The following is a 13,440-nucleotide window of genomic DNA, read 5'->3' on the forward strand; positions in this document are numbered from 1 at the left end:
ACTCTGCAATATTTTCTGCCTTGATTCAGTGTGTCTTTGTCTGCCTCTTGTGTTTGAGCAATACTATATGAAATAGTAATGGATTGTTGGAAGAACCGCAATCCCCCTGTTGGGAGCCATTTATTAGGTATTTCCCTGGGAGCACTGGTAGTGTAGTGGCCCGTGTTAGGCTATATACAGTATTAAGTGCTATTCATGTTGATTCTGTACCCTGATATCCAGTCAGTGGGGCTCACCGGTGCTGCTTCCATAAATCCCTAAATCTAACCCAATCGATATCCCGAAACATTAGCCCTAAAAAGAATCAGCTTTATTGGCCATGTATGTGATGAGAGACAATAAATATGTCAGCAGTTGTTGGAATCGCAACGAAATGAGACAAATTTCACATAAACGATGTCTTTCAGTTTCACAAACACTAACCTTGTGTCTCGTCGGTGGGGAGGGAAAGCGATCGGTTGACTGGGTTTGGATCCATCCATTAAAAAAATAGATAAATAACTACATCACAGGTGCTTGTGTGAAGTTACTTTTCATACCAAAATTGCTAAATTCCGGTGCGTACCCTTCAACATAAAAGACTACAAGTTGAAAACAGGAAGACAAATTCAAACTTGCACACATAAATCATTTGGTGTGAGAAAACAGTTCCAAATAATGATTTTAACAAGGCAACATCCAACTTTCAGTTGAAACATTAATTAATGGATAAGAAGTCAATTGGGTGGGTTCCACACATGTGGTCTTTTAGTTTATAGGTTTGATATTGATCATGGTTATAAAGAACCCCGAATAAATTATTCATTTTAGTCTTTGATGCAGGCTGCTAAGAAAATGAATCTTCATAATTTAGTCACACTTTATTTAAATCGTGCAATGTTTTTTTTCACACAGCCCCCTAAAAGAATCAGAAACGAGAATAATTTGGAACTTGAATCAAAATATAGAACGGGAATAGGGACCAGCATTTCTCAAATTTAAACAATGCCGAACTCTCAACCCGAAACACGTACAAAATTAGCAGAATGTTGCAATGAGTTAACAAGGGTCGCTGGACCCTATCCCAGCTGTCATCGGGCAAGCGAAAACAGCCAACTGGTTGCCAGCCAATCGCAGGGCACATAGAGACAAACAACAGTCGCACTCACAATCACACCTAAGGGCAGTTTAGAGTCTCCAATTCATGCATGTTTTGGGGATGTGGGAGGAAACCGGAGTTCCCAGAAAAAACCCACAGGAACATGCAATCTCCATACAGGATTTGAACCCTGGTCCTCAGAACTGAGGCCAATGCTCTAACCAGTTGTTCCGCTGTGTATTATATATATATATATATATAGAGAGAGAGAGAGAGAGAGAGAGAGAGAGAGAGAGAGAGAGAGAGAGAGAGAGAGAGAGAGAGAGAGAGAGAGAGAGAGAGAGAGAGAGAGAGAGAGAGGAGAGAGAGAGAGCGAGAGAGAGAGAGAGGAGAGAGAGAGAGAGAGAGAGAGAGAGAGAGAGAGAGAGAGAGGAGAGAGAGAGAGAGAGAGAGAGAGCGCTCATGTACGTGACGTCATGGTGCCATATTGCCAGTCAAAAAGAACTGCTCGTAGCAGATATACACAATGCTGGAGACTTGTTGTGCTGTTGGTTGGTACAACAGACAAGACAGATATTCAAAGAGATCATTCTATGAAATATCATCTGAAATGACAAGAAAAGATTGATGGATTTCAATAATGAAACGTAATAGATGGTGCCCAACCAAATTCTTCTCAATCTCAAATTCCCAAGAAGTATTTATAATGCCAAGTTGCCTCTTTTGAGAACAATGCGTTTAAAAAAAAAAAAATGACAGGGAGTTAACGTAAACGAAGCGTGTTGTGTAAACCTCTCTCCGACAGACTTTTTTTCTAACATGCATTCTCAATTGAGTCCAATGCATATTTAAAAAAAGAAAATAAACCGTCGGTCACACAGAGGTTTACCGAAGTTCGTGTGGCCACAACCCGGTTCCATGTACTGGGGCTGAAGCCTATCCCAGCGGTTTGTTTTCTTTTTTCTTTTGTTTATTATCAGCTTCTAAATGTTTTAACGGTATCGGACAAAACTCTGGGCGTCGTGCTACAAGACGTATTTTCGCGTCGTCTCCATCCGACTTAGCATTGAAGAATGGTTTGTTTGACCGACACTTCCAGCCAGTGACGTGATTTCATGACATAGGTGCACAATATATATATATATATAAAGTGCCTTGTGAAAGTATTCAGCCCCCCTGAACTTTTCAACCTTTCATCATATTTCAGGCTTCAAACATAAAGATATAAAATAAAATGTAAAATGTGTCAAGTATCAACAACAAGTGGGACACAATCGTGAAGTAGAACGAAAGGTCTTGGACATTTTAAACTTTTTTTTAACAAATAAAAACCTGAAAAGTGGGGCCTGCAATATTATTTGCCCCCGTAGCACTAATATTTTGTAGCGCCACTTTTTGCTGCAATTACAGCTGGAAGTCGCTTGGGGTATGTCTATCAGTTTTGCACATTGAGAGACTGAAATTCTCGCCCATTCTTCCTTGCAAAACAGCTCGAGCTCAGTGAAGTTGGATGGAGAGCGTTTGTGAACAACAGTCTTGAGCTATGCCCACAGATTCTCAGTCGGATTCAGGTCTGGACTTTGACTTGGCCATTCTCACACCTTTATTTGTGAATCTTTCCATTGCAGATTTGGCTTTATGTTTTGGATCATTGTCCGGGTGGAAGATAGATCTCCGTCCCAGTCTCAGGTCTTTTCCAGACTCCAACAGGTTTTCTTTCAGAATGGTCCTGTATTTGACTCCATTCATCTTCCCACCAATTTGAACCATCTTTCCTATCCCTGCTGACGAAAAGCAGGCCCAAACCATGAGGCTGGAACCATTATGTTTGAGTGGGGATGGTGTGTTCAGGGTGGTGTTGTTGTGATGTGTTGCTTTTACGCAAAACATCACTTTGCATTGTGGCCAAAAAGTTTGATTTTGGTTTCATCTGACCAGAGCACCTTTTTTCCACATGTTTGGTGTGTCTCCCAGGTGGCTTGTGGCAAACTTTAAATGAGACTTTTTATGGATATCTTTGAGAAATGGCTTTCTACTTGCTACTCTTCCGTAAAGGCCAGATTTGTGAGTGGATGACTGATTGTTGTTCTATGGACAGACTCTCCCACCTCAGCTGTAGATCTCTGCAGTTCATCCAGAGTGATCAAGGGCCTTTTGGCTGAATCTCTGATCAATCTTCTCCTTGTCCGAGGTGACAGTTTCGAGGGACGGCCGGGTCTTGGTAGATTTGCAGTGGTCTGATGCTCCTTCCATTTCAATATGATTGCTTGCACAGTGCTCCTTGAGATGTTTAAAACTTGGGAAATCTTTTTGTATCCAAATCCGGCTTTAAACCTCTCCACAACAGTATCTCGGACCTGCCTGGTGTGTTCCATGGTCTTCAAGATACTCTCTGCACTTTAAACAGAAACCTGAGACTATCGCAGAGCAGGTGCATTTTTACGGAGACTTGATTACACACAGGTTGATTCTGTTTATCATCATCAGTCAACATTGGATCATTCAGAGATCCTTACAGAACTTCTGGAGTGAGTTTGCTGCACTGAAAGTAATGGGGCCGAATAATATTGCACGCTCAACTTTTCATTTTTTTATTTGTTAAAAAAGTATAAAATACACAATAAATTTTGTTCCACTTCACGATTGTGTCCCACTAGTTGTTGATTCTTGACAAAAAAAATGAAAAATTTCCATATTTGTTTTAAGCCTGATATGTGGCGAAAGGTTGAAAAGTTCAATGGGGCTGAATACATTTACAAGGCACTGTATGTGTGTGTGTGTATATATATATTTGAGTGGGTGGGTACCAAATATGAATTGGGCAGGTACTTCAATAATTGCTGAAACATCATCACACAATATGCAATTTCATATACACCTGTTTTGCAAGTTTTTGCTGTTAAAGGACTTTTCCTTTCAACTAACAAACCTCACAGATTTCAAACTTGAACCATGTCACAGATTACTTTTGACCAATGTTATGCGTAAAAGTGGACAAAACATGGTTCTGATGGACGGGGACCTTAAAGTTACCTCTTCAACGCAACCTCTGAAGTTTTGATAGGGTTCATTGAAACCACTCCAGAAAACTCTGTATACATACACATCAACTGAGTGCCTCTTTGAAAAGCTACACAAACTTCAACTTGTAGCCTCAAACTGAACTTAATTTGTCCCCCATCTGTCTGTAAATTAATTCATCCCACATCTGTCTGTAAATTTGCCTCATCTGGCTCGTCTCAATGTGGAGTAGCAGCAGCTCAACTCTGAGCCCTTCTCGGATGACCGAGCTATTCACCCTATCTCTGAGGGAGACACCCTGCACATGAAATTATCGCCATAACATCTTCCTGGCAGCGAGCAGGGATGTCAGTCTTTACCCATCATGCTTTCAGATTCCCTTGGACACTCAACTGTCACCACATCACGCTAGTGCTGTCACAAGCTCATACACATTGGAAAAGTACAACTTTTTCGTTTGTGTTTTGCAAGTTTATTCATCTTTCTTCACCATGGGCCCCAAGAAACTTTAGTGGAATTAAGTTATGTGCGCGCAAACGTTATTACGTGTTTTCTCTCGGCTGTCAAAGTTTGCCTCCTCCTCCGTCCGATGCCTTTTGCTTGTCACTCACCGTTCTCTTCACTTAGTCGCCAATGCCATAACTAAATGAATATAATTTAATTATTCTTTACATAATGTAGTTTGAATGATTATTTTTGGCAGTGATCTTGGAACGAATTATGCTACTTCCTAGTCCACCACACTTGCCTCCTCTACTCTTTCTTCTCTCTCATGTTCCTCCTTTATTAACTCCTCTCAAAGTATTCTTTCTATCTCTCCAGCACACTACTGGCATCAATCAAGACTATTCATTCTCTTTCACATCCTCTCATCTCTCGCTCTCTGTCTGTCCAACCTTTATGGATATTTTTCTGCTTCTTTAATATCCATCGTGAATATACATATTTGCCTCATTTGGGCTTTGCCACTCTCTATCTATGGCTTATCACCATGTATTCTTTACTCCTCTACGCACATCTCTCTGTGTCCCAGTTTTTTTGTTTTTCGCTGTCTTTGTCTTCTTAATCTTTCTCCCCATAACTAGTCACATACCACATCCGATGCTGTCTAGCTACATCTCCATTACCACTACCTTACACTCAGTAACCTCCTACATCTTATGCAGAAAAGGTAACGCACCAGCATGCTTCTACCATCACTGTTGTAGGTCAGCATATTTTCTTGCTCTTCTGAAAGAAAGTGTTCACTACAGCCATTTTCATGCATTTAGAAAAGTCTACCATCATCTGTCCCTCCAAGTTTCTTTCCTGGATGCCAAACGTACCCACTCCCCTCTTCATCAACCCCGCTTTCTTACAAAAATTTAAATTACAGTCTTCACCAATTTCGATCCTTGTTTTTTTCTAGGATGGTCAGAACTATTTTGTCTAGTTCCTTCCAGAATTTCTCTTTCAAGTCTGGGTCCCACCCTACCTGTGGGTCATGCCCACTAATCATATTATACATAATACCTTCAGTTTCAAGATTCAGATTCATCACTCAATCTGATACTCTTTTCACCTCCAAGACATTCTTCGATAAGTCTTCCTTTACAATAGCCCCTATTCCATTTCTCTTCCCATCTACACCATAGTAAATTAATTTCTCCTCATCATCATGTTAACCAACTCCTGAGCTTTTCCTGTCATAGTCTCAATATTCAAAGTCCCCACATTGAGTTCTGGGCTTTGTGTTTTCCTCTTCTCTTTCTGCCTAAAAACCTGCTTTCCACCTCGTTAACGGCAGTAGTGGCAGATGTTGTTAACCTAGGCCACCACCGATTCGGTATGGAATTTTTTTGGATGAAAGTACCGGAACGTCTTCCAGCTTTCCCTGCATGAGAGGCAGGGTACACCCCAAACTGTTTGTCAGCCAATCGTAGGGCACACACAAACAATAATTCACAATCACGCTTAAAACCTACAAGAGTCTTAGTCTTTCACATCTGACATTCATATTTTTGGGATGTTGGAGCCAGAGTAACAAGAGAAAACCAACATTAACACTGGTTACACAATGGAAAATCCCCACAGGCGAGGCTGGGTTTAAACCCCAGTCCTCAGAATTGTGAAACAGATGTGCTAATCTGTCATCCAATGTGCTTATTATTATCATTATAGAGTGTCGTATTGTTGTTTATGGTTTTGTTTGTTTCCTTTCAAGTGGGTCCCCATCCTGTCTGACTTCCAGCAGAGGGGGACAGTGTGGAGCTTTGTGCCAGGGAACCCCAGCCACCCTCTGTCCTTGCACCTTGGGGACTACAACCTGGACGGTTTCCCCGACGCCCTTGTGGTCCTCCGCAACACCAGTGGCAGGTAAGATTACCTCGAAAATGCTCTTCTAGCTGACACTGAATTAGGTGTTTTTCACAAAAACTGTAAAATAAAGTTTATATTGACAAATATCTCCAGTAAATGGATTACATTCAGATTTGTCCCATTGTCAGATAATCATGTCATCTGTCTATACTGTAGATGTAACATAACCTTGGGCACAATATTTAGTACACCTTATGTCATTCCAATTAGTGCATGTTATGTTACAAATACAATGCAGATGTTTGGGGACATCAACACTATTACATTGTAGGGTTAGGATTAGCCACTTATTTTTTGTTTTATTTTTGTCTTACTCAATTTTTTCATCCTCACTGTAAAGAATTGTCATGCAACTGAGACAATTCCGCCTCAAAACCCAGTCCACATTTTTTTTTTTAATTAAAAATGTTGTATATTGCATCTGTTTCGTCTTAGTTTGACTTTTTTCTATATTTTGAATTTTACTAAAACTAATTGTCCAATTTTTATGAATTTACTTTGCAATAATCCTATTTTCTTATTTCAATTAAACAATGTTTTTTTTTTTTTAAAGTCCAATTTAAATAAAGGTGGTGGGGCTCCTATCTTGCAATGCTCCACAGAGTAACTGCATCCCCCACCTCTCCACTCCCACTTAACACATATCTGATGGGTTTCATGGCGGTAAGTCATGAGGGTTTTAACATTAATTCAGTCAGTCTGCGCACAGTCTTGCCCCACTGAAAAAAAGCACCAAAGGTGAGTGTGATCTTCAGTATGCAGACATAGACTGCTGATAAGAAAGCCTTTTTAAAAGTCATTACGCCATGTGCCTAGGTATATGGTACACAGCATGGACACCAAAGTGTGTGTGCGTGTGTGTGTGTGTGTGTGTTGTGTGTGTGTGTGTGTGTGTGTTGTGTGTGTGTGTGTGTGCGTGCGTGTGTGTGCGCTTGTGTGTGCGTGTGTTTGCGTATTAAAAGACATATGGATTATTTTACGAGATGAAGATAAGATAGTTAAGAGGTCAGAGCTGTTATCATCAATGCTTACTGATTTGTGCGTGCGCTGTGGGGGTTGGTAGAGACTGTAGGATAGTAAGAACCTCACACACAAACACCCGCACTCGTATACACACACACTTTTGAAGCCTACATTTTGCCCAAAACCATATATAATTATTGCCGTGTCCTTCCGGCCTTAACCCTTGAAGCCACCTTCCCCATGGAAAAATTACTGGGATCTCACCAGTACTTATTACACAAGGTGCGAGAGCATGGGTGGCCAACCAGTCAGGGATCAAGAGCCACATTTTTTACCGTGTTAAGGCAGAGCCACATCATACACATGAAGATCATTACATCCTCACACATACCTTTGCTCACCCAAATTTATTATGTGTCACACACCAACATGATAATGAGAAAAATGACTCCTACACAGAACAAAGACAACAGGCAAGTAATTTAAAAAAAATGAAATTTTGTGCTCTTTCACACACAAACTACCAGTTCAACCAAGTCTTGTCTCTAATGCAACACTAAAATACAGTACTCACATGATTGGAGGTCTGAGTGCAATTGTGAAACACTAGCCACGCTAATATCCAATATTCTCTGTTCAACAGTGTGGCAGGACAATTGAAAGTCTGATACCGTTTAAGATTTTTATTTTTAGGAAACGAGATTTCAGTGTTGTCACCAAGGCATTTTTTAATAAAATACAATCAAATCGTATCGCTTTTTGGCCTTACAATGTTCCAAGCCAATTGACACGATGCTAGCATTAGTCTCTAAATGCTTCATTATTTTTTTTTAAACTGCATCTGCTTTCCTGTCTTATTTTTCAAAGTGACTGGCTGCTAAATTCAGTCCCTTTTGGATTGTGGATACAGCCCGCGGGCTTTACATTTGACACCCCTGTTCTACGTCTTCATTGGGGTCCAGCTGTTTTTGATTCGACTGATTGGACTCTATTGGGAAAGCCTAACACCTGTCTACATAAGACATTACAGCTCACAGTGCATGTCAAAGCAAATGAGAGTCCTGTGGGTAAATTAACTGACTGAAGAGTTCAGCGACAGAATTGTGGCAAGGCACAGATCTTCCCAAGGTTACAAAAATTGTCTGCTGCACTTGAGGTTCTTACAAGCACAGTGGCTTCCATGATCCTTAAATGGGAGATGTTTTGGAAGAACCCTTGCCAGAGCTGGCCATCTGGCCAAGCTGAGCAGTCAGGAGAGAAGAGCCTTGGCGCGAGAAGTAAAGAAGAACCAAAGGTCACTGTGGCAGAGATCCAGAGATGCAGTCTGAAGTTGGGAGAAAGTTCAAGAAAGTCAACCATCATTGCAGTCCTCCATCAGTCAGGGCTTAATGGCAAGTTGGCCCAACAGAAACCCCTGTCCTCAGTGCAACCCACATGGAGTTTGCTTGGGGAAAAAAATGGAAAAACACCTGAAGGCTCTAATATCATGAGAAGTAAGATTCTCTGGCGATATTTGTTTAGAAAACAAGGCACTGCTCATTACCTGTCCCATACAGTTCTCGCAGTGAAGCATGGTGGTGGCCCCATCCTGCTCTGGGGATGTTTTTCAGCTGGCGGGAGATATCCTGGACGAAAACCTTCTCCAGAGTGTTTAGGACCTCAGACTGGGCTGAAGGTTCACCTCCCAACAAGACGACGCTAAGTACACAGCTAAAAAATAAATGAATAAAAAATGGAGTGGGTTGAGAACAACTCCTTGACTGTTCTTGAATGACCTAGCCAGAGGCCTGACTTAAACCCTATTGAGCATCTCTGGAGAAACCTGAAAATAGCTGTCCTCCAATTTTCACTTGACAGAACTAGAGAGTATCTGCTAGGAATGGGAGAAAATCCCCAATTCCAAGTGTGAAAACCTTTTTGCATCATTCCCAAAAAGACTCATGGCTCTACAGGATTCACTCAAAAGGGTCTTCTACTAAATACTGAACAAAGTGTCTGATTACCTATGGTTGTGTGATATTTCTATTTTTTTTTTTTAATAAATCTTCTAAAATGTCAACAATTGTTTTTTTTTTTTCCTGTCAATATGGTGTGCTGCGTGTACATTTATGACAATGTGTGCTTGGAAGAAATTAGCTGGAAATAATTTCAATGAGCGCAGCTTCAGAGATTCAAACCAATCTTTTAGGAATTTCCTGACATTCACTGGTTGGGATATTACAGTGAATGTTGACATGATATAAACCTAACTTTAGCATAATTTGTATCAATGTTATCACTGCGTGCTGTGGCACAATCAATGATTTCCTCCTAAGCAAATATGTAGACAGCACACTTAAATCCAAGCTCTGTCAGCTTTTTTCTCTCAATAGGTTATTTTTAGCCGCTTCACAAGTGCTTGCCATCATAAGTGAAGGCTGCTTTTTAAATTTTCACATTTAGGAGAGGGGGGGACACTTGAACACTCCAGCTTGATAGTGTGACAGCTGTTCAACAAGTAGTTTAGCAAATTCTAGTCTCACTTTTTATGATTAATTTTCAACTTCATTTTCTTTCATTTCGATTCATTTTCAACTTCTGTCGTCTCCCATGAAGTCCACTTTGGCTAGAACAACAACAGATGGTGATCCTTGAAATTGGTCTTCACCTTAATATATTGGGCTGTTGTTCTCAGCTGTTTTGTTACTATTTGCATTGTCTGTTTCTTCAATTTGTCATCAATTTTACTCCCGCAGCCACATTCAGAGAAGTATGTCTTTGATCCCACACAAGTTCTTCACCTGAGAACGAAAAACACATTGGGCCATTACCTGTTCCCTTTCAGCTTGCAATTATGGAACCCTTTGGCCAGCAATGCAAATATAAACATGACAGCATTTATGGTCTACACATGCTCACATTATATGCACTATAGTGTACTCACTATTGCAGGAGATGTAGCCATTGAACATGTCGACAAAGGACCATTTAAGGAAAGGCTGCAGACATTTGAAAAGTTACATTACAGTTTTGTGGGCATCGCAATTAATTGCTGAAATGCTGCAAAAGTTCTCCAAAAAGCATATATTTAATAAAGAAATGCTTTATCAGGCAATTAACAAGACTTTTTAGACATTCACTTTGTACTTAGTAAATTACCTTTAATTTCTGTATACCTCCCTTAAGTAATTGCCATTGGATTTTACGTATTTAGCGTATCTCTACTCATTGACTCATTAGCAACTTGGATATTTATGCAACGTATTGATTTGCTTATTAGGGTTATTGCATCTTAGGCGTCCGTTACCCCAGAACTAAATAAAAGCTGCTTTCGCACTACCTTTCAGACAAAATTGGTGCATCAAAGTTAGAGCTACGATTCATTCTTTCATGACTGTAAGACAGAACTCACCGAAGGAAGATCAACTGTGCATTCCTGCAGTCTGTGTGGTTTTATACGTTTTGATAATTAGATGTAGGGTGACACCATTGCTTCCATCACAATGGTTGAAAATGGCTTATGTAGATTAATTTTAAAAGTGAATATCCCTGGGGTGCAACTGTACAGATAACTAATGGTACGCTCAGTACCTCAGTTTTTGGCCCAACGTCTGATATGTATTCTCTGCATAAACGGCTATATTTTCCCATACATTTCAGTAAAAAAATGGCGTGCGGCTCCACACTTTTCCCTATGTGCCCATTCTACCATCCACTTAAGTCTATCACTTGCCCATGTGCGCAGTTTGTGTGTAGAAACCCTAAAATGTGGTCTGCACGCTGATTGACACCTGGGTCATCAGCAACTGCTCAATGCCCGTAATGGGTCCTTCCCATAGAATGGCAAGCATGTTTTATTATTTGCATAATTTTCATGGACATGCCGCGAGCTGAATTTTTCGTTCATATGTGCTGCATGGCAACTTGGGTCTTTGTTTGAAAGCACAATTTACAACAACAGCATATCATATTGAAGGCACAAAGGTGTGTTAGATTTGGAATAATTTTCTTCAAATTTGAATGCATCAAATCCATTTCAGTGACAGGCTGGCACGTATAGGGCCTGTATTGTTACTGGGCAACACTGCTCAACTGCTGGCCACCTGCTTTATTGATGACCTTGTAAACATGGATTAAATTATGTATATAAAAATCCAATTCCGACGAAGTTGGGACATTGTTTTAAATATAAATAAAAACAAAAACAATGATTTGCAAATCATCTTTTATCGATATTTAATTGAATACACTACAAAATCAAGATATGTAATTTTTAAACTGATAATCTTCATTGTTTTACAGCGAATCATTAACTTCAAACTTTATGGCTGCAACACGTGCCAAAAAAGCTGGAACAAGTGGCAAAAATAAGACTGAGAAAGTTTACTAATGCTCATCAAAGACTTGTTTAGGACATCCCACAGGTGAACAGGCTAATTGGGAACAGGTTGGTGCCATGTATAAAAGAAGCTTCCCTAAATTGCTCGATCAACAGTCAAGCAAAGATGGGGCGAGGTTTACCTCTTTGTCAGCAAGTGTATAAGTCAGACAGTTTAAGGACAATATTCCTCAACGTGCAATTGCAAGGAATTTAGGGATTTTGTGATTTACAGTCCATTATATCATCAAAAGGTTCAGAGAATATGGAGTTAATACTGCATAAGCGGCAGGCCGAAAACTGACATTGAATGCCCGTGATCTTCGATCCCTCAGGCGGCACTGCATCAAAAACTCCCATCAATGTGTAAAGGATAGCATCACGTGCTCAGGAACATTTCAGAAAAACAATGTCAGTCAATACAGTTCAACACTGCATCTGTAAATGCATCTTAAAACTCTACTCTGCAAAGCAAAAGCAATTTTTCAATGCCACCCAGGAACCCTGTCAGCTTATTGGGTCAAAGCTCATCAAAGATGGACTAATGCGAAATGGAAAAGTGCTCTGTGGTCCGACAAGTCCACATTTCAAATTGTTTTTGGAAATTGTGAACATCGTGTCTTCTGGGCCAAAGAAGAAATGGATGTTATGGACACAAAGTTTAAAGCCAACCACTGGGATGGTATGGGTCTGTGTTAGTGCCAAGACACCCAAAACGCTGCCTTGCTAGGTCCGACCTCGTCTAAGATGGACTAATGCAAAATGGAAAATTTTTCTGTGGTCCACATTTGAAATCGTTGTTGCAAATTGTGGCCATCGTGTCCTATGAAACAAAGAGGAAATGGATGTTGTGGAAGCAAAGTTCAAAAGCCAGTATCTGTGATGGTATGGGTGTGTGTTAGTACCAATGAAATGGGTAATTTGCACATCTGTGAATGCACGATTGATGCTCAAAGGTACATACAGGTTGTGGAGAAACATGTGCTGCAATCCAGGCAACATCTTTTTCATGGACACACCTGCTTATTTTAGAAAGACACTGCCAAACCACATTCTGCATGTGTTATGACAGCGTGGCTTCATAGTAAGCATGTGTACTAGACTGGCCTCGCTGCACTCCAGACCTGACAGCCATTGAAAATATGTAGTGCATTATGAAGCGGAAAATACAATAATGCAGACGTCAGACGGTTGAGCAGGTGAAGGTGTACATCAAGCAAGAATGGGGAAAAAAAATTAGTGTCCTCAGTTCCCAAACATTTATTGTTGTTAAAGTTGTTAAAGAAAAAGATGTAATAGTGGTAAAGATGACCCTGTCCCAACTTTTTTTGGAACATTTTGTAGCCATAAAATTCTGAGTTTATGATTATTTGCTTAAAGCAAAGTATCTGTTTGAACAGTACCATAATTCCTGGCCTACAGAGGACACCTGGTTATAAGCCTCATCTAGTACATTTGTAAAGGAAATACCATTTACATAGATACGCTGCAGCTGTGTAAAAGCCGCAAGTTACCACATTGAAATCCACATTGAAACACTAGATATTTACAAAGAAAGACGGGACGCTAGCGCCGCCGCGCTAACAGGGCTGGTTTTTAAAAAAATATATATATACCGGTAAAAATCACTGAAATACAGCAGAAAAATAATAGTGGAGCGCTA

At 40.3% G+C, this 13,440-nt stretch overlaps 1 protein-coding gene across 2 annotated transcripts in view; it reads left to right on the plus strand.

Moving 5' to 3' along the window:
• Nucleotides 1-13,440, plus strand: part of itfg1 (integrin alpha FG-GAP repeat containing 1) — a 172,149-nt gene that overhangs the window by 95,710 nt on the left and 62,999 nt on the right. For both annotated transcript variants that reach the window (XM_061814835.1, XM_061814836.1), the window contains exon 10: nucleotides 6,303-6,454. In XM_061814835.1, coding sequence (XP_061670819.1) covers nucleotides 6,303-6,454 — 152 coding nt within the window. The remainder of the gene's footprint in view (nucleotides 1-6,302; nucleotides 6,455-13,440) is intronic.

Source organism: Syngnathoides biaculeatus, chromosome 3 (genome assembly GCF_019802595.1).
Source record: "Syngnathoides biaculeatus isolate LvHL_M chromosome 3, ASM1980259v1, whole genome shotgun sequence".
Lineage (NCBI taxonomy): Eukaryota > Metazoa > Chordata > Actinopteri > Syngnathiformes > Syngnathidae > Syngnathoides > Syngnathoides biaculeatus.